Raw genomic sequence first — 26,764 nt, forward strand, 5'->3', positions numbered from 1 at the left:
AACTTTTGAGCGTTCAAACATTTGAATACTTGAATATGTACTTAAATGTCGTATTGAATTTCGATGTATCGAAATTGCAAATACATTCATGTGTGTCTCTTTTATTAGTTTTTATCCTTGAATTTATTTTTAGATCATCAATTTAATACTCATATATGTGTTTTCACTGTTCATTTTAGTATATAAAATTATGGATGTTCGCGGTTTGGTTCAGTTGACTTTTAAAATAAAATCCTAATGATGAGATAAAACCGCAAGTGCACGGTCTTACCGAAGTAGTATAAAAGAGTATCGTTCCGACAGGGAGTAGTTCAATTTAATTAACCTTTAGAGATGATTAGAAGAGAGAAGAGTTTGTAGATTGGGGGTTTTTAAACGGTTGAAAGCAATATAATAAAAGGGCCTTGGGATCGTTGGTTTCATCTAAATAACAAGTCCTTCTCAAACCGAAACCATAAGCTTATAATGTTATGTTAGACCTAATTTCTCAAGACAGTTTCTCTTAAGTTCCTCTAGCAACCAAGCCTATTTCGCTGACTTGATTACTATTGGATTTTGGTTCCTCTAACAACCAAGCCTATTTCGCTGACTTGATTGTTATTAGTTCCCTTGAAGATCGAAACTATATGTCTCAAAGATTGCAAAGCCTATTTCGCTGACTTTGCAATCCTTGTCTGAATTCACTTGTTCGAATATCAAAGCTCCACTTTCGTTTTATGAATTGATATTTGGAATAATGGACGAACAATTATCAAACCCTCCACTTTCGTTTCCACAGTTTGATAATGGTTAATCCATGTTAAGACGGTGAATTCAGATAAGAAACTAGGGTTACATAAGATTAAGGCTTAGGGCTTGGTTTGATTAGGATTATGTCATTTAGACTTATCCAACAATCCCAAGACAAGAAGAAGTCTACTCACTCATGTTCATCGTAGACATGGGGGAGAAGAGAGAAAGCATGAAAGTAAAAGACAGGAAAATAAAGGAAAGGAAAAGAACTTTATTGAAAAGCAATTGTCACTTATTGTATTCCAAGTAAAGATGAATATTTAGTGATGGCTAGCTACTCTATTTATAGTACATAATTGACTTAAAATCTAAGCAAGTATATTCCTAGAATATTCCTCGGTAGATTGTGCGCCAAAATAGAATAGCTTGGAGTCAAAGCAAAAGCAGCAAAAGGCATCTAGAGGGTGGCACGGCCGTGCCAAGGCTAGCACGGGCCGTGCCAAGCTTCTGACTTGTGGGAGATATATTTTGTTTCCCAATCTTCATATTTTTGTGTCCAATCTGCTCTAAATCCCTTTCTTTTGCTCCAAGACTCTCTCCATCCAATATTCTTCCCTGAAATATAATAAATTGCATTTTAAAGTAAACTATTCTAAAAAGGAAATAATACTAATATAAAACTAAATAAAATCTAAATAAAACTAAACTAAAAAGCATATTAAAATAACATATAATTGACTCATCAAACTCCCCCATACTTGAATCTTTGCTTGTCCTCAAGCAAAAGGCATAAACATAGTAGCATCAACAGTTAAATCAAATGACAAATAAATTTAAAGCACATGTCTCCTCAAGGGCTTAAATCCCATATGTACACTAATCACAAACTCAAGTATTTCTTGAAATTTTTATTCTACCCAACGATCAAGTTTTAAGTGAGTGTGTGTGTGAAGTCCAACCCTTTTCTTGCTCCTGTATAAGATAGGCATAATGAGGAAACATGGTCTAATCCTAGCACTAAACTAACCAAGAAAAATTCCTTCTACAATTCATATAAGAGAGATGGGAGTTTTTGAGAATCTTTGTTCTTTTGCCATATGCACATTTTAAGTTCTTTATTTAAGGAACAACATTTTCACGTAGGAGGTCGGAGGGCCTACCCCCTTCCCCAATCTAGATTCAATGGTATTCCTTAAAACATCGTCTTCACGTAGGAAGTCGGAGGGCCTACCTCCTTCCCCAATCTAGTTTCAACAATGCTTTTTAAAGTTTTTTCTCAAGATAACAATCACCTTCACGTAGGAAGTCGGAGGGCCTACCTCCTTCCCCAATCTAGATTCAGTGATGAGATCTTGGAATTATTTGGCTTTTTGGCTTTTTATGGTCTCCCTTATACTCACTTATACTACTGGCGCTTTGAGAATTTTTAAAGGTTAATGCACCACTAAGATTAAAACGTGTTTCCTTAAATTACCTATTCATACACTTACTCAAGGGAAGCAACTTTGTGTTTTTCTCATTGAAGAACTTTATTCACTTTAAAACAAGATGTGGGTATATCAAGAAGGCTTAAAACACAAGAGTTTGCTTTCATGTACAAGAATCAACAAAATAAGAGGAGACAATGAAAATTTTTGTGTCATGATGTTTTCAATAAAAATTAGCTACTTAATCATGCCTTTTTCAATAAAACAAAACAAAAGAATAAAGTTCAAGGGAGTTTGGAAACACTACGACTAAAGACACTTTATTAGGCTCCCCACACACTTAGGAGAAGCATTGTCCTCAATGATTCAAGAGAAAAGAAAAATAAAAGAGAAGTAGAGGTAGAAGAAGAAGAAGCAGAAGAAGAAGGAGAAGGATAAAAAGGGAAGAGTGGAAGAGGAAAGCTCACATTTTTATCATTGAGGTCCATATGGAGGACCTTGGAGGTGAAAGTGGTGCATCATGTTCCGAAGCATTTGGTTATTTTCTTCGGATATGCGGTTGCCCCTTTGGACATCATGCCTTATGCTCATGAGTTCAACACCTTGCCTTTGTTGCTCGGTGTTTATTCTTTCAACCTCGGTAGTCATCCATGCCCATCTTGCATCCTCATTTGTTTCATCTTCATTAGGGTCATGGTATGCCTCATCATGGTGCAGTTGTGCACCTTCCTCTTCCTGATGCAAGTGTGCATCCTCTGTTTCTTCATTAGGCTGCTCTATGTGCACCTGTGGGTCATCAGCAACATACAACAAATTTGCTTCCACCTCGGTGTTAGTTCGAGATGGGTTAGGCAATAAAATCAAGATGGGCACATTGAGTTGGAGTGTATAGACAAAGGGGACTCGAGTTTTGATGAAATTCATAGAGATGAGAGTTTCTATGTTTAGTCTATTGTTACCCTCGATCTTGTTTATCCCTAGGTCTTCACTCACACCGAATCGCCCAGCTATGTATGTTATGATACCACCAACTACTATTTCTCCCCTACTATCGGACCTATTTCCTATAAGGGAAAGGTAGTCAAGCAAGTAAAAACAAGTGTTAATGGGTTGGTTGTGCAACATAGCCCAAATCATGAAGAGTTCATCATTCCTAGTGTTCCCTAATTCTTTCCGTCCCCTAATGGTACAAGCTATAACCCTTTGAAGGTACCTAAGTACGGGGTTGTGAATGTTGCTAGCTTTGTTGGCACATGTGTTAAATTGGTCAAGACCGGTGATTTGCTCCCAAAAGGCGGCGGGTTGATAGTTAACCGGTTTTAAATTTTGATCCCAAGAGTCGTGGATGAACCCCGCATTTGCGAAGCCCATCTCATCACAGAAGTGCTGAAGAGACATCTCATAATCAATATTCAAAAGCCGGAAAGAAACTCTATGGTTGGGGTTATCAAAGTTCAACCTATCTTTTGTAAAAACAATAGAACTTAAAAATTCATAGGTGAAGTTTTCATACCCTCTCATAGGTTTCAACATATCAACCCATCCTAGCCTTTCTAGCAAATTTAACACATTATCTTTAATACCTAGCTTATTCATATCATGGTTATCAGGGTACCTGCAAGGTTGTAGAGGTTTAGAGATTAGAAGTTTGTACCTATCCCTTTGCTTGTTGTCCCGGAAGATGATGCCATGATTTTTGGCTTGTGCTTTCTTCTTTGGGGGAGGTCCTCCGGATGAGCTTGCAACTTCCTTTCCACTTCTCTTTGAAGTCATTGCCTTGAACTTGCCTTTGGTGTGGTGGTTTGGGTAAGGGTTGTTTTGGTGGAAAAGGTTGGATTAGTGTTGTGGTGAAGGTTTAAGTGAGTTTTGGGGGTTGGGTTATGAGATTGGTGAAGAATTTTAGGTTTTTGGGTTAGGTTTAGGAGGGTTACGAATTTGGGGATGTTGTTTGAATGGATGAAATTGGTTTTTGAATGGTGGGTTAGGATTGGAATGGTGTTTGTGATTGATTGGGTGGAGAAAATTTGTGAATAGGTGTGAGTTGGGGGTAGTTGTGAAGGTTTGTAGTTGTATGGTTATGGAGGTTTGAGAGAGAAGGTGTGAAGTAGAGAGAAGTTTGTGTTGGAGAGTGAGGGAAGAAGAAGTCCAAAAGGTAGGGTTATATTTACCTGTGGTCGGGCACGGCCTTGCCAAGCTTGGCACGGGCCGTGCCAACATTCTGGACCTTGGCCATTTGTTTGGTCTATGAGGGTCTAGCACGGCCGTGCCAGTGTGAGCACGGGCCGTGCCAAGGTTCTGGAAGGCTAGGCATCAAAATTTTCTGTTTTCTTGAATTTTTCTCGGACAATAACCTACAAAATAATTAAAAGAAACAAAAAACAAAAACAAAAGCAGTTAAATGCATGGGTTGCCTCCCACGAAGCGCTCGTTTATTGTCATTAGCTTGACGTTAGGAAAGTGTCCTTAGAAAGGATCAAAGAGGTCATATTGTGTAGTTGACGCTAGAAAGCGTTCTTTCACATTATGTACTTCAATCATGTTACAAGAATAAAGAGCGGGACCTTTCATAACATTTTCCAGCTCGAACCCAATCATTGCATCACTTGCTTGAAAAACTATCCTTCCACTCTGAACATCTATTATAGCACCTGCAGTAGCTAGGAAGGGTCGTCCTAAGATTATCGGGACATCAAGGTCCTCTTCTATGTCGACCACTACAAAATCAGTCGGGATATATATCCCTTCTATTTTAACGGGTATGTCCTCGATGTAGCCAGCTAGGGGGATAGTAGAACGGTCTGCTAGGTTTAAGATCATCTCGGTCGGTTTAAGCTCTCCTATTCCCATCCTTTTAAAGAGGGATAAAGGCAACAAACTTACACTAGCTCCTAAGTCACACAAGGCCTTGTCAACGGTTTCTTTTCCTATCACACAAGGGATGGCAAAACTACCTGGATCTCTAAGCTTTTGGGGTTGCTTCTTGATGATTGCACTACTTTCCCTAGTTAAAGCTACTGTCTCCTTATGATCTATAGCCTTTTTCTTTGAAAAAATTTCTTTTAAAAATTTGGCGTATAGAGGCATACGAGATAGGGCTTCAACAAAGGGGATCTTAATGCAAATCTTTTTAAGTATGTTTAAGAATTTAGCAAACTGGGCCTCCAAGTTGAGCTTAGTGAGCCTTAATGGATTAAGAGTCTTGTTCTTATCAAGTGGTGTTTTTATCGCATCCTTCTCACCTAAAAGCTTAACACTCTCTCCCTTGACACCTTTGGCTTTGGTAATGGTCTCTTCTAACTTATTGCCCCAAGAGAAATGGCATTGACATGGGCTTTGGGGTTTGTTTCAGTTTGACCAGGAAAGACTCCTGGTGTTTGAGAAGAGATGGCCACTTGTTGGGCCACTTGGGAGATTTGGGTCTCAAGCATTTTGGTGTGTGTGGCGATGGAATCAACCTTGGTATTGAGCTTGGAGAGAGAGTCGTTCAGAAATCCTGTTTGGTTTTTCAATTCTTGAAGATTTTTATTTTGATTTGCAATGCAATTTTCCAGTAAAATCTCCAAACTTGATTTCTGAGCCACTCTCTGGTTGTTTGTATAGCCAGGTGGTGCTGCTTGTCCATAGGAACCTTGAGGATTTTTGTAAAAATTTTGATTTGGCCTCATTCCTTGGTTGTATTGAGCGTAATTCAGTTGCTCAATGTTGGCAGCACTACCTAACTGACAATCAACACCTATATGACCAGTTATACCACAGATTTCACAAGGAGGGGATGCAGAAGAAGGTGGGACAGCATTAACATTAAGTTTTTCAATTTTTTGTGTTAATGCCTCAACCTTAGCAGCAAGGTGGTTATATTCAGAGACTTCGTGTATACCTGCCTCTTTCTTAGAGGGAGTAGGAGTGGTGACGGCTCTTTCGTTGGTCCATTGGTAATGATTCTGAGCCATGTCCTCAATCAAAGCATAAGCCTCCGTGTAGTTTTTGTTCATAAGAGCTCCACCTGCAGCTGCATCAACAGACATCTTAGTGGTATATGACAAGCCATTATAAAACGTGTGGACTATAAGCCACTTCTCTAGGCCATGGTGGGGACAAAGTCTAAGCATTTCCTTGAAACGCTCCCACGCCTCATAGAGAGACTCCCCATCTTTTTGATTGAATCGCGTAATTTGGTCTCTAAGCTTAGCTGTTTTGGATGGGGGGAAAAATCGGGCGAGGAATGCTCGCCTCATAGGCGTGACTCAACTTCTCCGACTCAATTGCTCCGACTCAATTAGGTCACGGCCTGATTTCACCGGCATTTACCCTTTCTCGCTGCTCCGGTTAGCTTCCACGAATTTCACCCTTGCATTTTCAGGTAATCAGTAAATTGTATTTAGGTTTTGATTCAAATTTCAGCACTCTTTTATGGTTTCTGTTTATAGAACTATGCTCTGTTAGTATGTTTGGAATATTTCAGCACTTCACTTCAAATTCCTTGACCAATCTAAATTTGAATTATTGTGAATTATAATATTTTGGATCAATGGAACATTTAATGATGTGTCTGTGTATCCTCTTCTACATGCTCTCTGCATCTTTATGTTGAAATTTGTCTACTATGAGGTTTTCCCTAAGATCTTAGCTAAGTCTTTTATTAGGTGGATGATAAATCATATAGGTTGATCTGGGTGTAGCCTTTTTTGGTTATAGCCTTTTTTGGAAATATTTGTTGTTGTAGCTTGTTTCCTTTTGTTGATCATGATTGTCAGATGCTATGCATAAAAAACAATTTTTTGGTTTTTGTGCAATAAAATCCTTGAAAGTGTGTGTTTTATTATCTGTCTAAGAAAAAATGTACAATTTGGGTCTGAGTCTACATTTATTATTACACTATAAGCACCTACTTAAATGTGCAAGCACAGCCTATATGGGCATGGCTCACCATAATGACCTTTTTTCTGATGACATTTGCATGAGTTGTATTTGAACCTAGGGTTCCTTCATTCAAATCCTGCTATAAATCCTTTTTGAGTATGTGATTTGCATTGGGGTAATCCTTCTATCATCCTAAACTTTTTGAGTATTTGATTTGCATTTGCCTTGTGACTAAATAAGTAGTGAAGTTTGAATTTTGATGCTCTTTTTGATTTTATTTTGTTTACTATCTAAAATGATACGCTTTGTGCAGGGAACAAGGTCAAACAGGGGGAGGCACTGGTATGCAAGACAATTTTGCATTCTTTTATGGTTTCTGTTTATAGAACTATGCTCTATTAGTCTGTTTGGAATATTTCAGCACTTCACTTCAAATTCCTTGACCATCTCTTAAGATCACCAATCTAAATTTGAATTATTGTGAATTATAATGTTTTGGATCAATGGAACATTTGATGATGTGTTTGTGTATCCTCTTCTACATGCTCTCTGCATCTTTATGTTGAAAATTTGTCTACTATGAGGTTTTCCTTAAGATGTTAGCCAAGTCTTTTATTAGGTGGATGATAAATCATATAGGTTGATCTGGGTGTTTAAGTTATGTGGCCCTTGAGGTAGGGCAGTGCCTTAAAATGTTTCTAACTAAATTTAAGTTGCGCCTAACTGAATCCTTAGTATCCATTTATACATGTGAAACCATTTACATGGTCAACCAAATGGTATGGGCAATAAAGCCGAAGCTTTAGGCCAATAAAGCCAAAGCTTTAGGCCTCCTCTTCTGCAAGGCTTTAATTTTTATTTCATGTTAGTATGTTATACATGTAGAGGCTGCCCAGGTTTATAAGTGGGTTTTTTCTTCTTCATAAAAATGCAACTATTGTTCATTACATCTCATTACACGATCATATATTTTAAGTGGTTCATGATAGCTTTACAGAAATGAAAGCATAGGTGCATATTGAGCAGTTCTTGTTAATGCACCTGTAATCTGGTTCATAATGTCGGTGTTTAGTTTCTGAATAAATTAGAAAGAAAAGGCGTAAATTGATGCTATATGTTGGTTCACTGTATTTTCTGTTTTATACTTGCCTGTAATAGTCAGGATTAGGAGTGAGAGTGGAGGTATTGAGAAGGCCATAGTTCCCTCCAATTAATGTCTGCCTACAATAAACTTTATTATTAAAACTAGCTCTTTACAATGTACTCCTAACAATTAAGTTCTTAGCTTTCTCTTAGCTTTCTTCATCTTGATGATATTAGTATTAAAATAGGTGAATGTGAATAAAGAATAAATATTGATGTGTATTTGGGAATATGAATATGAATAACTATTTGACTAAAATGCAGGACGGATTTGATATCAACTTCATCTGACAGTGGACAACTGAGTGTTGAAACTTCATCACTGATTCATGCTGATCGACCGTCAATGTTGGCACTGAAGACACCACTCAAGCACAACGATATCAACAAATTTGTGCTGTTACAGTTCAGCTTTCTACACGTTTTTGTGCAGATCCGGAGTCATCTAAAATTTTTCTCGACGGTGTTCTTGAAGCTGGAAAAAAGGCAAAGGAGTTGCTTCTTTCTAAAGGTATTCGTACAGGCCCGACGCCATCTAAGTCTTCAAAAGTAGCTGCTGTTGGTGAAACATCTGCTGGGGTGAAGCCCACCGCACCAAAGTTCAAAGAAAGACCAAATCCAATTAAGGCAAAGAAGCGACTTAAAAGTGATTATGAAAAAGCTAGGGAAAGGCAGAAATTCCTTATCAATCGGAAGAAACAAAAGAGAGATGATGAAGCTTTATTGGGGATAGTGGTCACTGATTGATTGTTTTTAGGTTATAAGTTTGTACTAGATTTTATTTTGATGATTATAGTTTGGATATGATCTAAATGAAATTATACATTTCACATTTTTTGTTGTTATGTATTGATGATTATAGTTTGGATCATATATGATCTAAATGAAATTATATAATTCACATTTTTTTTTTTTTGTTATGTATTGATGATTATAGTTTGGATATATGATCTAAATGAAATTAAATATGTAATAAAAAATGAAAACATGAAATTATGCCAAAACCATCTTGCTAAGGTTTCCAGCAGGTGAAAAAAACTAAGGACCTAGAGTTGTTTCTGTGAGTTGTACTCCAAAACCATTTTGCTGTGAAAATGGTTTCTGTGAGTTATACTCCAAAACCATTTTGCTGTGGGAATGGTTTCCAGCAAGAACAACATGTACCATTAAACCATGCTTATTGTTTCAGTAATAATTTCAGTGTATAATATTTTAATCATTATTTAAACCCATGTACCATTAATAATTTCATTTAAAACCATTACACAATTATATTGGTTTTACATACAAGACTATCAAAACCATTAAACCATACTTATGGTTTCAGTATTCCATACCCCTAAGTTTGTTTGAAAAATAAAATAAAATGAACATTATACTATGAAACATATAAAAAGAAAAAAAAGAAAATGAACTACAAATTATTTGGCATGAGTCTGGATAACTAGTGAACTATAGCTTTATAGATCCTCCTATTTGTACGCCAAAACCATTAAGTACATCTAATGGTTTTGCAGTACAACACATAAAAACCATTTCAACAGGAAAATGGTTTTGGAATTATTTAGGTCAGCGGATTATAGGAAAAGTGAGGTGTCTGGTGTTTGAATCACGACACTTACAAGATTATAGGAAACAAGACTTTACTTATACATCAATGTTGGACTAGAGATGTGCGTCTGTCTGTTGATAAGCTGAAATCTACCATCAATGTTGGCACTGAAGACACCACTCAAGCACAACGATATCAACAAATTTGTGATGTTACCGTTCAGCTTTCTACACGTTTTTGTGCAGATCCGGAGGCATCTGAAATTTTTCTCGACGGTGTTCTTGAAGCTGGGAAAAAGGCAGAGGAGTTGCTTCTTTCTAAAGGTATTCGTACAGACCCATCTTCCGTGACGTCATCATCCAAGTCTTCAAAAGGAGCTGCTGTCGGTGAACCATTTGTTGGGGTGAAGTCCACTGCACCAAAGTTCAAAGAAAGACCAAATCCAATTAAGTCAAAGAAGCGACTTAAAAGTGATTATGAAAAAGCTAGAGAAAGGCAGAAATTCCTTATAAATCGGAAGAAACAAAAGAGAGATGATGAAGCTTTAAAAAAAAAAAGCGGTCACTGATTGATTGTTTTTATGTTATAAGTTTGTAATAGATTTTATTGGGAATATTTTGATATGATCTATTGGAAATTATACATTCACATTCTTTATTGTTATGTATTGATGATTATAGGTTGTTACAAAACCATTAGACAATTAGTTTGGTTTCACATTTGAACATTCTTATAAATTTTAATTAAATTGAACATTCTTATCACATTTGTTTTTATTTACAAAACCATTAGAACCATATACCAATAATAAATTCATCTAAAACCATTACACCATAAGTATGGTTTTACATAGAACACTATCAAAACCATTAAACCATATTTATGGTTTCAGTATTCCATACCCTTAATTTTGATCAAATTTTAATTAAATTCAACATTCTTGGGCCTAAAATAACTGTTAGAATCATATACCAATAATAAATTCATCTAAAACCATTACACCATAAGTATGGTTTTACATAGAACACTATCAAAACCATTAAACCATACTTATGGTTTTGGTATTCCATACCCCTAATTTTGATTAAATTTTAATTAAATTCAACATTCTTGGGCCTAAAATAATTGTTTATCACATTTGTTTTTATTTACGAAACCATTAGAACCTTGTCCCGATAATAATTTCATCTAAAACCATTACACCATAAGTATGGTTTTACATAGAACACTATCAAAACCATTAAACCATACTTATGGTTTCAGTATTCCATACCCCTAATTTTGATCAAATTTTAATTAAATTCAACATTCTTGGGCCTAAAATAACTGTTAGAACCATGTACCGATAATAAATTCATCTAAAACCATTACACCATAAGTATGGTTTTACATAGAACACTATCAAAACCATTAAACCATACTTATGGTTTTAGTATTCCATACCCCTAATTTTGATCAAATTTTAATTAAATTCAACATTCTTGGGCTTAAAATAATTGTTTATCACATTTATTTTTATTTACAAAACCATTAGAACCATGTACCGATAATAATTTCATCTAAAACCATTACACCATAAATATGGTTTTACATAGAACACTATCAAAATCATTCTTTTCTTTGCTTTTAGCCTCTTCTTTCCACTCCTCATCCAATTGTTCTTCATTCTCTTGTTTCTTTCTTTTACTCATCTTTATGTGCTGTTTTTTTTTTCTTTGCCCTTGGACTCTTTTGTTTTTTGCTTCTTATTTTTATCACCATCAGTGACATTCTTTTCCTCCTCTTCCATTTGTGTTAGTCCAATACTGAATGATGGCTCTAGCTCTTTAGTTTTTTTCACCTGCATGAGCAAAGAAAACCATTAAAACTTGAGTGTATTTTTGAAATCAATTAAAAGAATATGGTTCTGCAATGTCTCTAACAGAACCGGGTACCAATTTAAGTATTAAACTATGACGCTGTTGTTAAAGAAACCACATGTTCATCGACCATACATCATTAACAATGCATCTTTACCTTCCTATATAAGGAGAAAATATTCTCCTTATATAACACACTTGGTATTGGTTAAAAAAAATCATGTGGATACAACTAAATCACCTAGGTTTCATTCTGTATTTGGTGGGACACATTTGCTAAAGTAAAGAGATTCATGACAATTTTTACCTATTAAAAGTGTGCAAGAGAGTGTGTGGTTAATTGTGCGCAACTTAGCATTGCTCTTTACAGGATCATTTTCAGACTTCATATGTACTACCGGTTCCATTTCAACAATAAACACAATTAAATTTTATGAGTATTACTAATTTATACTACACGTATCTAAAATACACACGATATGAATGAATATCTTTGAATTGCAGCCGACAGAAGGAAATCCTTTATTGTGTGGTATTAAGAGTGGCATGCTTCTGGCATAAGATGGCACTCTTGTGAGTAATTTATGTTAGAGGATGTTAAAGAGATTGTTAAAAACAGTTTCAAAGAAAATCAACACTCTGAAACCATTTCAACAGCAAAATGGTTTCAGAGTAAAACTTGCAAAAACCATTTACACAACACATTGGTTTTGGCATAATTTTTAAACAAAACATACTATAATAAACACATTGGTTTTTAAAATGCACTAGTCTTCTAACTTAACTTAAACTAATAATGCTCTAGTCTTCTATCACACTACATACTTGTCTTCAAACACCAGCAAATTTTCCCAACCTATCTCTTGAAATCACTTTAAGCTTTTATGTTATATATATTTTTTCTTTCTGTTAAGTTTTTATAGTTCTTGGTTGGTTTGTTGGATACATATAGATATGGTTGTGCAACAGATAGAAATAGAAGTAGCAACAAGAAATCATTTTTGTAGTCTTTTGCTTATTGATAAATTGTTTTCTGCATTCTCATGTTTTCAATGCTCAGATCCGTATAGCTTGTTCATTTCTTTATGGTTCAAAGAAAAATTTAACACCAGAAACAAATGCAGAAGTCCAGCATCCAGAAAATAACATTAAATCTAAATTTCTAGGTTCAGACGTGAGATAAGGCACACTAGAATTAGAGTAACGAACCCCTAATTTTCGTGCAACAATTGAGATAGGTTCTCAACGTGCACGAGCTCCCTTTGAGTGACATCTTCCCCCTTACCTTGACTGAACTAAACTCATGGTAGCGTTGATGTGGAACGGAAGCAACTTCCCACTTAATCAGTTATCCTAATTCTCATTAAACTGCTCTCTTAGTCTTGATCACTCAAAACTATTTTATATTAAGGTAAGGAACACATCATAATTTATTGAGAAACACACTATAGTACAGACTACAGAATTTGACACAATTTGACAGATAGTCAAAACCAGTACCCTGCACAAGCACAAATAAAAAGTGACACTTCTTTTACACTTCCAATACCAAACTAATATATTATGAAAACTGGTTCTATAGTGTGTTATTAATAATACACTTGAGACATTAATCCAAAGAAAACAATTACCAGCATCAAATGGTTTTGGTGTAAAACTTTCTGAAACCATTCCTTGTGCCAAATGGTTTCAGACAGTATATTAATAATATACTTGAGACATTAATTTCAACTGTTTTTAATTTTACAGTATTAACATCTTAGGATTCAATTGGAAGTGATGAAGGAGAATGGAAGACTGCATTGGTAAGAACAGATCTAACTAAAAACAGAACAGATAGAATTGAAGAATTACCCTTTTTTCCATCTTCTTTTCCATCTTTTTACCATTTTTTTTTCCATTATCGTCATCAGATGCTTGCTCCTGCTCTAATGGTTTTGGGTGTAGGAAGCAATTATGCACGGTGCATAAGGAAATGGCTTATGCACCATAACCACTCCCTCCGCAAGGGACTCACAAATTTTAGTATTAAAACATTAAAATATAAGTATTTATACCTATTTATGTAACCAAAAAAAAATTATATAAAGTTATTAGTGATATCTATTTATTAAATTTTTGGAGATGTTTGGTTAAATGAATAGCGTACTTATTAATTATTATTTTTAAAAATTAGAAATGAGAGGTGTGTACATTCAAAATCGATTTAATATCCAAAAATGAATTTCTATCTTGTGGATGCTCTAAATGTGTTTAAAAGATGAGGGGAAATGAATAGGACAGCTATGAGTTCTTCTCACGTTATTGTAGACAGTATTATATTTTTGTTGTAGAAGCAATACATATAGATAAAGTAGACTATGGTATTGTTTTGTAGATAAAGTTGATACTAAAGTAAAAATCCCGCAACAAAATTGGGTTGGGGCTTTGCCTCTTACCATTAAAAATAAAATAAAAGTTGATATATAGATTATTAAATGTAGATCAAAAGAAAATTATTCCAAAAAAAAAAAAACAAAGTTGATACATAGATTATTAAATGTAAAGGAAAAGAATACGATGTTTTATACCATGTCGGGAAAAGCAAAAGGTTGGGGAAAGAATAAAAAAAAAATATTGTAATTGATAAAGTATACTATTATGTATCATTGGTTGATATTGATCTATTTTTTATATTTGTTAATAATAAATATTTATCATGTGTCTTTTTATGTATCATAACAAATATTAGTTCTGTATCTTTTTTTATTGTATTTTTAAAGGCAATCTATATATAGAGGGTTAAAAAAAATGGATATGATATGCAAGGAAAACGTGTAGAACAAAATGGCTCGAACTATTAAAATTGTCGAATTACTTTCATGGAAAGCAGTGCCTCTACAAAGATATAGAAATGTGCCAATCTATTTTTATCCCTATTGAGATATGTTAAATAATTTAAAAACTACACATTCTAACTCAAAAAATAGAGAACTAAAATCCAACTGCATTGTAGGATTTTAATCATCTTCGTTCAAATCTCCTAACTAAAAAAATAAAATTTCAATAATAATTTTTTATGGTAAAACCAAATTTCATGAAAAATCTTACCTTTAACTGCCTCTCAACCGTGTATTTCAAAAACTTCACAATTGGCATATATTTACCTAATAAACTAAAACTCTACTATAGTGTAGTGATGCTACTTTATATAGTCTGTTCCTTCTTTAATATGTATCACACTCGATCATTATTTACACTTGAATTGATGGCAAATAGGTAATAAGCTGTGCCGCTAGATCTTTCTTGATGACAAAACCAATATTCGTAAACACAACATTTATGGACTTATGAGACATGACATTATATGCGTGAAAACACGTTTTCTCATGTTTGGCCACTCTGTTTGACGTAGCTTTTACGACTGTCTATCCAACCGTAAATGGCCGACACCTAATCTCACAAACAGTGAAAGCCCAGTACAAGTATAGTCTGTTAAAATTTAAGATCATTTCAAGTTGCAACAGCCATGCATTGCAATAACCTCGACGGCCACAATTTAAAAATATTAAAAAGCATTCCGAACTAACCTTATGAAGTAAGTTTAGTCTTGTATATATATATCTGCCTTACTTGGCTTCAAAAGTACAGTCCACATTCACAATACACAAATATCATTTTGAGCTATACGAGTGAATTAGCTAAGCCAAATTAATTAAGGTACGTACTCAATATATTCATTGTCCTACGATTAACTTTTGTAGTGTTTATAAGATACAAGCATTTAGCAATAATAACCATATATACATTCATGATATTTTATGTACAGTTAATATTACATTAACCCTAGTCTGCATCTGCTAAACTTTCTGCATGTATTGATAGTTATCTTGCAAAACTCATCAATTTGTTGCAGTGCACATTTGATATTAAGGTGGACGGTGACAACATAATTTTGTTGAAATTTTAAAGTTGTAGCTGTAATTCTATAAAACTCACCAAGAATCCAAAACATAATATGCTAGGAAACAATTAGTTTTCCGCAGTGCAGGAGTTTACTTAAATTCTCTTTTCATTTTATTTTTTTAGTTTTTAACAGAGTTAACAATTAAAGAATTTATTTGATTAGTAAAATTGTTTCATTTTTTTACATAGGAAAATAGAAATGCATATAATTAAGTACAAATGTAAGAAGAGTACCGCAAATAAAGTTTTGATTTTGACAACCTTGACCCAAAAAGAAGAACAAAAGGAAAACACTTCAACCCAATTAACATACAAACAACCCAAACTCCCACTCAAGTACCAAACCATAAGAAATCATGCTCCATACCCACTCCATCGAAAACGAGCCAATAGAGAACATAAATTGAAAAAAAGATATTATTACGGGTCGTTCAAATGGATCATACAACAAAATGTCAGATCAACATAACCCCAAATTTGGAGTACATGTTTGCTGCAAACATGGTCACACCAAATTCCATTTGGAGTTATCTTCCTTGGGAATGTGTTTGGTATTGCTATTATTGTTTTCGCTGCTTTTTTTTTTATCTTTTCTCGTGGTTAGTTTTTTTGCGAGGGGTATGAACAAATGCTACAAAAAGTTGAAATATATATATATATTATTAAATGTAAATCATCACTAAAAAAAGTTGAAATATATATTATTAAATGTAAAGCAAAAGAAAATGCTTGACCAAAAAAAGGAAAAACAAATTATTCACCAAAAAATAAGTTGATATATAGATTATTAAATGTAAAGCAAAAGAAAACTACGAAGTTTTATCTTTTCAAGAATAAAAAACTACGATATTTTACAACATGTGGAGAGAGAAAATGGTGGGGAAGAAAAAAAATTATTGTAATTGATAAAGTACATTGTGATAAATAAAAAATATATATTTCTTTATGTGATAAATACTTTTTTTAAATAACTTTTTATCATATATATTTTTTAACGCATCAATAAAAAACATGTATCTTGTATTTTTTTTTTAAAATTTAATAACAAATATTAGTCTATCATGAACATGACCAAACAAGTAAAAGTGAAGAACAAAATGGATCTAACTATTAAAATTATCGAATTACTTTAATCAAAAGTAGTGCCTTTACATAGATATAGAAAGAGATAGGTTATTTGAACAATCATTTTTTAGAATAATTTGTGAAACAACTAAAATATATAAAAAAAATTGTAAGTATTAAAACAAAAACCAAAACAATAAAGAGAGAGTAAGAGCATAATTTAAACATCAAAGAAAAAGTTGTCTAAAAATTATAACAAAATAGTCGTAGAAAATCATTTCAGATATAGAAATATGTCGGGCTATCTTTATCCCCTATTGAGATGTTAAATCGTTTAAAAACTCTCCACTCTAACAAAAAGAATAGAGAACTAAAATTCAACCGGATCATAGGATTTCAGTCATGTTATGTTAAATCTTCTAATTAAAAATTAAAATTTCTATTACCATTTTTTTTCTTTCTAGAATTTGAAATTCCAGTCTACTTTCAATTTAATGAAAAATCTTACCTTTAACCACTTCTCAACTGAATTTGTATACTTTTTGGTGTTGACTATACTCCTCATCGAGGTTCCAAATTCTTATTAGTATGGTGACGTGGGGACATGAGTATTGATCCCCATTTAAAACGAAAAACCATAGCAGTAAGGTAATGATACTTTTCATAAAGGAGCTCAAAACAGTCACTAGTAGCAACGTGATACTTTTCATTAACCCAACAAAAGTAACCTCTCGTGATATTTATTTATCCCAAAACCAAAAACCATAGAAGTAAGGTAAATATCCCTTCTACTCAAATTTATTTTATCTTTCTGCTTATTAAGAAAGAAAAAGAAATAAAGTAGTTATGAGAATAATTAGAGAGGAAATAAATATGAAAATTTAGAGAGTAAATATTTAGTGATAGTTTTTTATTCATCACTAATTTCTCTTGGTAAATTAAATTTTCTAGTAGTATATTGAGCACATATTAATAACTATAATAGAATAAATCAGAAAATAAATAATTAATTTTCTCAATTTTGTTTCATCAACACTAAAAACTGCTGTCTTTGATGCTCCAATTTTTTTATTTTTTTTTGCTTTCAAAGTAATAGGTGTTGTTTCCATAGGTCAAAATTGTTGTTATATGGTGTCATGAAAAACAACCAAGTCTCACTTTGTAAGTATGAGATATATGGTACATTAAACAAATTATGACAATGATCTTTAATATTTATTTCATGGTTGTTTTGAAGGAGAAACAATGAACAATGAAGTGGAAAATCATGGAGGTTCAACAGAAACCGCACCGAATAAGGAATCAAAGAAAGGATGGAGAAAGGTATTAGAGAAGATACGGAGTTGGTTGTCCTACAAAGACAGGGACAAATGGTTGGAGGATATGAGAGGGAACTTGGGTTTAATAGCGACAGTCATCGCAACAATGACATTTCAAATGATTTTAAATCCACCCGGTGGCGTTATGTCGATTAAAGATGGGGAAAATCCACCCAGTACCGACGCAAGTCCACCCAGTACCAACGCAAATCCACCAAATGCCGACAATTATGACAAAATTTGTACTTTTGTCTACAAAGAACGTCTATGTCCAGGTGAAGCTGTCTTAGCTGTTAGGGACTCTAGTGGATATCTTCGGTTCCTTATTTCGAACACAATTTGTTTTATTGCATCAGTAAGTGTTTGTCTCTTGCTGGTGAGTGGAATTCCTATGCATCACAGGTTTCTTATGTGGCTTTTATCATTAGGGATGTGGGTCACTCTCACAAGCCTTGCTTATTCTTATTTAACAGCTGCGATAATGACCACCCCGGATAGAGTTTATTTTGAAGCTACCGAAGTTGTTAACAAAGTTTTTTTTACGTGGATTGGATTGTCGGCGTTTATTGGTTTATGCCATACACTAAGGTTGGTTACTTGGGGAGTGATTGTTCTCCTCGAAAGAAATAAGAAGCCAAAAAGTACAAAGGAGACTCCGATTTGCTAGTTTTTTAAAACTTCATTACTATGAGTCTTTATTTGGGACGTCTCGACCATATAAAATTATGTATGAACTTGTGTTTATTACGTGGGAGCTAGTGCTAATAAATTAATTAGTGGTATCCGTATGGGTATAAGTTATCTATATATTATGTATGAACTTGTCTTTTATTATGTGAGAGTGCTTGTAAGTTAATTACGGTAGTACACATGCATTGCATGAGTAAAAGTTATCTATAACGGATTGTCATAATATAAGTTATATTGTAACCGTTCTATAAGGTGCACAGCAGCAAAAAACCATTCAAAACAGGAGCCAATGAGCACAGCAGCACCAGCTCTCTAAGCCAAAAATATGAGACATCAAAAAACACCATCCTTTCAATTTTATCTTGACATATCAATCACTTAGGAGACAAAACATTCTGTCAAATGCAAAAGTTCGCTTCTTGCCTTTGCGAAGCGAATTAAACAGCAAAAAATTCGACTAACTCAGTGCTCCAACCTTCAACTTTCCAATCCAACCATATAAGAATTAAATCCCAGATATGTTCATCTTAGTGCAATTTAAAAACAAATGACTTGCTGGTTTTCTATACCATCAAAGCAGTAGACACAATACTGTTGATAAACGTCCTGAATGACTCCTCTCCTCCACAGTTCCACATTGTTGGAAGCCTATCATGCAGTAATTTCCATCCAATTAAAATAATTTTTGACGGCACAGAAGTGTCCCACAAATATATACCTCACTGCAAATCACGATTTCACCTTTTCTTGTTGGTAGAGTGTCTTTTTCAAGTGAGGTAAGACCTCTCTATTTATAGGTGAGTAAACCCAAATTTTTCGAAACAGTTATTGCGCGATGCGCACAAGTTCATGCACATCACATCTTAGACAATATCGTTTGTCTGTTTTCTTGTTATGTTGGTGCGACATTTGGCTTTTAGGCATCACGTCATTGACAGTAGTTGACCATCTGATTGTGCGAGGCATGGCTCCTAGCAGGCATCACACTTCTTCTAGTAGTTGACTTCACTGTAATTCTTCATCCCTTGTTCCATTTCACTTCACTGAAATGTCTGTAGTGACTATTCCCCAAGAAATCACTTTGATAATCTTGTACAAAGTATATATGACCACAAAGTTGTCTGGTTTCCATAAATTATCTTATTCTAAGGTCGTTGTTCTTCATTTTGCTCTTCTATGTGTATATCAGTCGATTTATTTACATAAAAACAAACTAAAACATGCTAAAAAGTCTCTAAACTCCTAAATAATGCTAAAACTCATATATGACAGACTGTCATCACAACCCACACTTGGAATTTTGATTTTCTTCAAGCAATACACTTGTGAAACAAAATTTGGCTATAAAATAACAAGTCACCTTGAATGATAAGAACACCAAAAGTGTTTATCTCATCCTACAATGGAACTACCAGTATTTCATTTATTATTTTTCTCGAAGGGTTTCAGTTCTCCAGACTTCATGTCAGTAGGTCCAAAGAATTTACTACATAGATGCTAGCTAAAACATAACCATTTTCTACCTACTTAATCTACTTAAAATTGAAATATGGCGAACACTCAATTGACATGCACATGCCAGTTGACCATACAACTTGAGGACATTCTAAACGCGAATTAAAGTACATACAATATACAAACTTTTGGAGGATTTTATATGTTATATCTTGGCTTAGGTAAAGGGTGGATAAATTCCAACACTTTTGGAGTACGATATCCACTATTTTTCGATCTATTCAACATGCCAACAATTACCAAGCAATTGTGCCCTCCTAGTAAATTCAAAATGAGTAGAAAGAGAACTTTAAAATTTTTATGAATGGACCTATTTTTGAAGTTTTTGTGGTCCTGTTTTTCTTCATTTTTTCTGTTTTTGTTTCATGAGACTTATTTTTTATGAGTGTCTCTTAGTTCTCTTGTACCCCACCCCAACTTAAAATGTTGCTAATTTCAAAAGCATCCTCAAACTTAAAATCAAACCTAGGAAAGCATTTTAATGCTTCTAGCTAACACTACAATAAATTTGTTATTTTGCGACACATTTATATAGAATGTTTACCTTATTTCGCGACACATTTCTATAGATTGATTTTATATTTGGGTAATTGTAACTTATGCAGTTATCGACATCTTCGTTGGCATTGGTTTATCTTCATTTTCCTCATCGACGTATCGACATCAGAGCAACATGGTAACACATTTTCGCCACTTTTATCTTTCACGTTCCTTGGCTTTATTATTATTCTCACCTCGACTATTGTGTAACTATCGTAGGTGGCAACTTGCGACAGTTTGACCTATTGCAAATCCCCTTCTTAATCGTCGCAAAGAGCTTTTTGTTGTTGTAGTGTAAATCCATAAAGCGGAAACAATATTAAAACAATTATGAAAGTCTAATTGGCTTATATAGTGGTTTGCCACTGAAAGAAAGGAGATATGTATGAAAACTCAAAGTGGTTTAGCGTAGGATATTATAAACATAAAGAGTCGCTTGAAAAGGCTCTATGTACCAATAAAACTACCTCAACGTGTGTACGTACAACCAATAAGCAAGTAAGGAATGAACGAAAAGCTCAAGAAATGAGCAATGGATGGAATCCATTCCACCTGAAAGAAAAAGTAGAGAATGGAAGGTTATGCTAGGTAACACATAAGATGTTTTTCTTCTTTCTTCCTGAAAATTCCTCCTTTGAACCGTCGAGCAAAATGCATTCACTACTACAAAAAGGGTCTTATATAGCGCCTCATAAATAGCGCTTTTAACACTGAAGCGCTATAAATTAAAACAAGGAGGTCTTAGCTAGCGCTTCTTTGGAAAAGCGCTATTTATTCTTTTAAGTTTATATAGCGCTTTGTATTGAAAGCGTCAGTGTAGGTTAAATAAAAATAATAAATATTTTAAGAAAAAAACATGATAAATTTTATATGGCGCTTTTGATGGAAAGCGCTATAAATATTGCAACCTTAAATAGCGCTTAAAAAGCGCTACTGAATGGTGTTCAATGCTAGCGCTTATAGGTTAAAAAAAGCGCTATTTATGCAAACATAAGCAACCTTCAAATCCCTTGTTCGATTCCCTGTGCTGATATTTTGTTGTTTTTTCTTCTTTTTTTTCAATGAGAAATGCTTTGAACTAATGGTCCCTTGTTCGATCTCTGCATAACACATATTTGGGATTTATTTTCAATTTTTATGAAAATCAATTGCTGTATCAAAACTCACATTTTTTTAATTTTTTTTTTCTTCATATATATCAGTTAAAATATAATGAGACCAATTTGACTGTTATCAAATCCCTTGTTCGATTCCCTGTGCTGATATTTTGTTGTTTTTCCTTTTTTTTTTTTTTTTTAATGAGAAATGCTTTGAACTAATGGTCCTTGTTCGATCTCTGCATATATAACATATATTTCAAATATATTTTCAATTTTTATGAAAAATCAATTGCTGTATCAAAACTCACATTTTTAAATTTTTTTTTTCTTCATATATATCACTTAAAATTTTTTTAAAATTTTTTTCCTTCATATATATCACTTTAATTTTTTTTATTTTTTTTCTTCAATTTTTTCCGGGTTAAATATGTTTTTGGTCCCTATAAATATATCAAATTTTCGTTTTAGTCCCTCTAAAATTTTTCTTCAACTTTAAGCCCCTCAAAATTTTTACATCTTCACTTTTGGTCCCTCTTTTAAAGTAAACTCTTATGTACAATTTATATTTTTGAACAAAATTTCGCAGAAATATTCATAATATTATAAGAGCCTCCCCCAAAAAATATTAGAATATTTTAACAAAACATGAATTTAATATGAATTTTTATATATTTTATGGTTAAATTCATAATTAATTTATGTTTTGTTAAAAAATTCTAATTTTTTGATGAATTTTTGTTATAATATTCTACACATTTATGCATAATTTCATTAAAAAATACAAAAATTAACTTAAAAATAGGGATCAAAAGTAGTGATTGAAAATTTTATAGGGACTAAAAGTTGAAGGAATATTTTAGAGGGACTAAAACGAAAAGTTGATATATTTATAGAGACCAAAAACATATTTAACCCATTTTTTCCTTATACCAATTTAATTTGACTGTTGCTGTTAAGCACATTTTTTAATATAATATATAGTCAAACTTGAAAGTTGAATACATTTTTGGTCCCATTATTTTTATTAATTCAAGATATGAGTTGTTATATTTTGAAATTATAAAAGTATATCTAGTTGAAATTGTTGGCATTAAAACTTTGAAAATTAAAGTAAAAGATAGAGGTTGATCATCCTATACTTGTTGCCTAACATCATGTATATGACCAATTCATTATAAAAAATTTATAAAGTCATCGCCACTCAATCTTTAAAATAAAAAAAAATAAAAAAAATTATACATAGGAAATTACGACAATGACCTTATTAATATGAATATTACCAATTCAATTTCATTTTCTCTTCCCCTTTCTCTTTCATCTGTGCGTAAGTTTTTTTTTTCTCCCAGCCAAATTGAATCCGACGGAACAATATCCACCACCAAACCACCGCCGACGAACCGCGACCACTCTCCTCCTTCTCCATCCATCACCGCCGCCGCGATTACTCTCCTCCTTCTTCAGTTTTGAAAGCTATCTCCATCTCTCTCCACAAACCCTAATTGCTGTAACTTGTAAGGTAATGTGAAATTTGAATGTAACTTCCTTCAATTCTGATTTTGATTTGATGATTACATGTTTTTAGTAATGCGAAATTGAATTTAATATTCTGGTAATGATTTGTAATTTTGTATGTGTGTTTAGTAATGATTTAGTAATGTGAAATTGAATTTTTGAGTTTTTGATTGCTACTGATTGCTACAAAAATGTTTTAGTAAGACATGAATGTTCTGCTTATTACTATGGTTTAGAACATGAACTCTGATTGCTACTGAACCCGTTACTTGTGTTTAAATAATTGTCTCGAGTGTGAGACAATATAAACCATTTTGATCGCTTAGTCATTTTCAGAAAGGTAAAATGCCAATGCTTCCGACATATAAACCATTACTGACATATAAACCTAACTTCAGTAAGTTTAGTCAACAAGAAAACATGGGAATCAGGCTCAAAAGAAATTGGCTCAAACAATCAACATATGATTAAAAACTAATGATTTCTCAAAGTTACATTAAAAACTATTAAAAGCCTTATATGATATTAGAAAGAACAAGAAACATATGATTGTGTGATGCCATTATAGCCCGACTTAATTTTTACATTTTGTCATAAATTGTGTATTTCTATATTTGGATCTATAGCTATGTGTATATGTTCTATTTTCATATTGATTAAAAACTAAAATTAACAAGTTTGAATTGTATATGATTAAAAACTAAAATTAACATTCCCGAGGTATTTAATTACTTGCTTAAGTATATATTTCATTTAGTAATTTGCTAATTATTTTTGTTAATAGCTTTATGTTGATTTGGTTTAGGGTATATCACCTTGTTCACTGTACCTGCTGTCTCCTACTTATCGCATAGTCGCTAAGGGAATGGTACACAACATCTTGGGAGATAAACTTCACCATAAGCCACTCCCTGTTGGCTATTTGAAAGTTTCAATTGATATTGCTTTTGAAAAGGATGCAGAGTTGCCCATACCTGATGATGATGCTGATATAAGGTTGGTTGGAGATGCAATAGGAACATATGTGGCATGGAAAAGAAACCTCATTTCCCTTAATCTTGAGGTAAAGTAAATTGTTTTATTTGTTATGTATGGTGACATTTAATTGACGAGGGCAGAATTTGTACTTCTAAGAAGTTATGGTATTGTGTCTAGCTAATTAAATATAGATTCAAGCATAAAAAAAAAAAAAAAAAACTGATCACTGACTGAATCAATTTCATATAGACTCCTGCAACATATAAAGGCAATGGTAATGATGGGATTAGGAGGGGTGACGAGTCGGCCACATCAAAAAAACAGGTATATACTGATATACACTAGAAATGTTCATTTTACTATTCAATCATTTATTAATCATTAACTAAATTAATTGTACAATTAATATTTTAGATTCAAATACAAAAATTGCATGAAAGTACTAAAATCATGAAGAATAAACCAAGAAATATGTCTCCAGTACAAAAGTTGAAAGAAGTCACTAATAAGGGTGGACATAGAAATATTCAAATCACAAAACCAAAACAAGATGCAAAAACCAAACATCAAAAGTCTTACTCTACAAATTGTCGTCCATCGTGGGTGTTTGCTCTTAAATCACTGGTGGCAGTGCAAATGATGGAAAACACAGATATGCGTCAGATAACTATGGAGGAAAGTATTTTTGGTGAAGAACAGTATCATGAAAACATTACCAAAGAACAAATGCATGAGTTTTTTGAAAGTACAGAAATAGGTGTCTCTGTTATCTGCATATATATCAGGTACTCCGAATAACTTTAAATTGACTGAACAAATTATTTTATTTGTATAACATTTAATAGTATCTAATATTATATTTTCAATTCTAGGTACTTGTATGAAAAATTTGTGCGCGACACTGATTTCTCAAGGAAATACTCCTTCTTATCCCCCCATCGAATATCATTGGTGTTAATTGAAGCAGAACAAGAATTGGTCAAAGAATACATGGTTAAGGAATTCTTGAAATATAAAGATGAGCACAAGTTATTTATTCTACCATTTTATGTACATAAGCCTATGTAAGATTTTCCTTGAAACTTTGCTTTTGATTATTTTTTCCTATCTTGTTACCATCGTTTATAAAAGATTTTCTAATTAACTTTGACATTTGTGTAGTGCACATTGGCTGTTAGTTGTCATTGATCCCATATCGGAAATCATATATTATTTGGATCCATTACTCAATGACTATATGAAATACCCAAAAATGAAGAATATGTTTGACACGTAAGTATATATAAATTTATATATTGATGTATATGAAAACTTTATATATATGGTTAGTTGTATGTAATCTAAGTTTACATTTATATTTTGTAGAGTTCTACAGGTATTTCGCTCTGCAAGGGACGCTCAAGTATCAAAGAATAAATTTAACAACATATCATGGGTCCGAGTACAGGTTTAATAATATAACAGAACAACCTTAAAAAATTAGTGTCTGAATAATATAAATAATTTAATTGATACAAACTTATTTTATTGTTTGTAGTGTCCTCGCCAAGAAAATGGTATAGATTGCGGGTACTTTGTGATGAGGTTTATGAAAGAGATTCTCATTTCAAAACTAAACGAGATTCCAAAGCTGGTATGTTATTTTTATATTAAAGTATAATATTTGTATATAATTAAGTTTATTAAGTAACGTGATTAGTTTTTGTTATAATATATATGCAGTACATTGATGATTTCAAGTGTGTGACATACTCAAAAGATAAACTAAGAGAAATCCAAGAAGAATGGTGTCAGTTCATGCTCGACCTAAAAGTTATATGATATTTTTATGATAAGGTGGGTTTCATGTTTCTAAATATATTTGCTAGTGCATGGTAGTTGTTTTAATTTATAATCTTGCTTTAATTTGTACTCATGATCAGTAGTACTTTGAATTTATCTTTAATATAATATAGTGTTATTGCTTAATGGTGTTTTCTGGTATATATTAATTCAGGTGTGGAGGAAAGTAACGAAAATTGGAAATGAATGATGATTTGTCTGCTTGTTTTGTATAAAAATGTTGAGAAGATCAAGAAGATAGATGAAGACTGCATGATACAATAGAAGATTTTGATCGAAGATTTTGATCTTTATGTTAACTAATTAGTTGTGTAACTCCTAGAGATCGATATCTATGTTACCATATTAGAGGCCATACATTTCTGACTTTTATGCTATATGTACATACATTTTTTATGATATATGGTTAAGTTTTATTTGATAAATAATAGTCTCAATTATAACGTGCCAAAATTATATATATTTCCATTTAAATTTCTGACTTTATATATATTTTACTTTAAATTAATAAAAAACGCTATCTGCGAAGGAAAAATAAAATTGACAATAAAATAAAATAAATGCTTCTCCTAGCGCTTTGTTTCCTTTATAAAGCGTTATCTAAACATAGTTACATAGCGCTTTAATACAAAAGCGCTGTTGTTAAACCTGTCTTAAATGGCATTTTTTGTAGAAAGCGCTATTG

General features: G+C 32.9%; 2 protein-coding genes and 1 non-coding gene across 3 annotated transcripts; all 3 read left to right on the forward strand.

The window, feature by feature from the left end:
* The first annotated feature begins 6,239 nt into the window (after positions 1 to 6,239).
* Positions 6,240 to 6,346, forward strand: LOC120577769 (small nucleolar RNA R71). The gene has a single exon (XR_005643751.1). It is a non-coding gene; the product is annotated as a small nucleolar RNA R71 (small nucleolar RNA).
* Positions 6,347 to 17,828: 11,482 nt separating this feature from the next.
* LOC120577302 (uncharacterized) lies at positions 17,829 to 18,681 on the forward strand. Its single transcript, XM_039828436.1, has 2 exons — positions 17,829 to 18,053; positions 18,108 to 18,681. Exons 1-2 carry the CDS (start codon positions 17,829 to 17,831, stop codon positions 18,567 to 18,569), a joined length of 687 nt encoding a protein of 228 aa, XP_039684370.1. The 3' UTR covers positions 18,570 to 18,681.
* Positions 18,682 to 23,058: 4,377 nt separating this feature from the next.
* LOC25481272 (uncharacterized) lies at positions 23,059 to 26,482 on the forward strand. The gene is made up of 10 exons (XM_039828567.1): positions 23,059 to 23,263; positions 24,065 to 24,322; positions 24,487 to 24,561; positions 24,652 to 25,022; positions 25,110 to 25,301; positions 25,399 to 25,509; positions 25,603 to 25,684; positions 25,775 to 25,870; positions 25,960 to 26,073; positions 26,234 to 26,482. Exons 2-9 carry the CDS (start codon positions 24,125 to 24,127, stop codon positions 26,056 to 26,058), a joined length of 1,224 nt encoding a protein of 407 aa, XP_039684501.1. The 5' UTR covers positions 23,059 to 23,263; positions 24,065 to 24,124; the 3' UTR covers positions 26,059 to 26,073; positions 26,234 to 26,482.
* The last annotated feature ends 282 nt before the right edge of the window (positions 26,483 to 26,764 follow it).

The sequence above is a fragment of the Medicago truncatula genome, chromosome 8 (genome assembly GCF_003473485.1).
Source record: "Medicago truncatula cultivar Jemalong A17 chromosome 8, MtrunA17r5.0-ANR, whole genome shotgun sequence".
In the NCBI taxonomy this organism is placed as follows: Eukaryota; Viridiplantae; Streptophyta; class Magnoliopsida; order Fabales; family Fabaceae; genus Medicago; species Medicago truncatula.

What these genes read in the sequence shown, in the direction of transcription:
- LOC120577302 (XM_039828436.1), top strand. Translation starts at nt 17,829, where the DNA reads ATGAACAATGAAGTGGAAAATCATGGAGGTTCAACAGAAACCGCACCG. An exon ending in CACCCGGTGGCGTTATGTCG is followed by an intron (nt 18,054 to 18,107) that starts ATTAAAGATGGG and finishes CCCAGTACCAAC; the next exon opens with GCAAATCCACCAAATGCCGA.
- LOC25481272 (XM_039828567.1), top strand. Translation starts at nt 24,125, where the DNA reads ATGGTACACAACATCTTGGGAGATAAACTTCACCATAAGCCACTCCCT. An exon ending in TCATTTCCCTTAATCTTGAG is followed by an intron (nt 24,323 to 24,486) that starts GTAAAGTAAATT and finishes AATTTCATATAG; the next exon opens with ACTCCTGCAACATATAAAGG. An exon ending in GTTATCTGCATATATATCAG is followed by an intron (nt 25,023 to 25,109) that starts GTACTCCGAATA and finishes TTTCAATTCTAG; the next exon opens with GTACTTGTATGAAAAATTTG.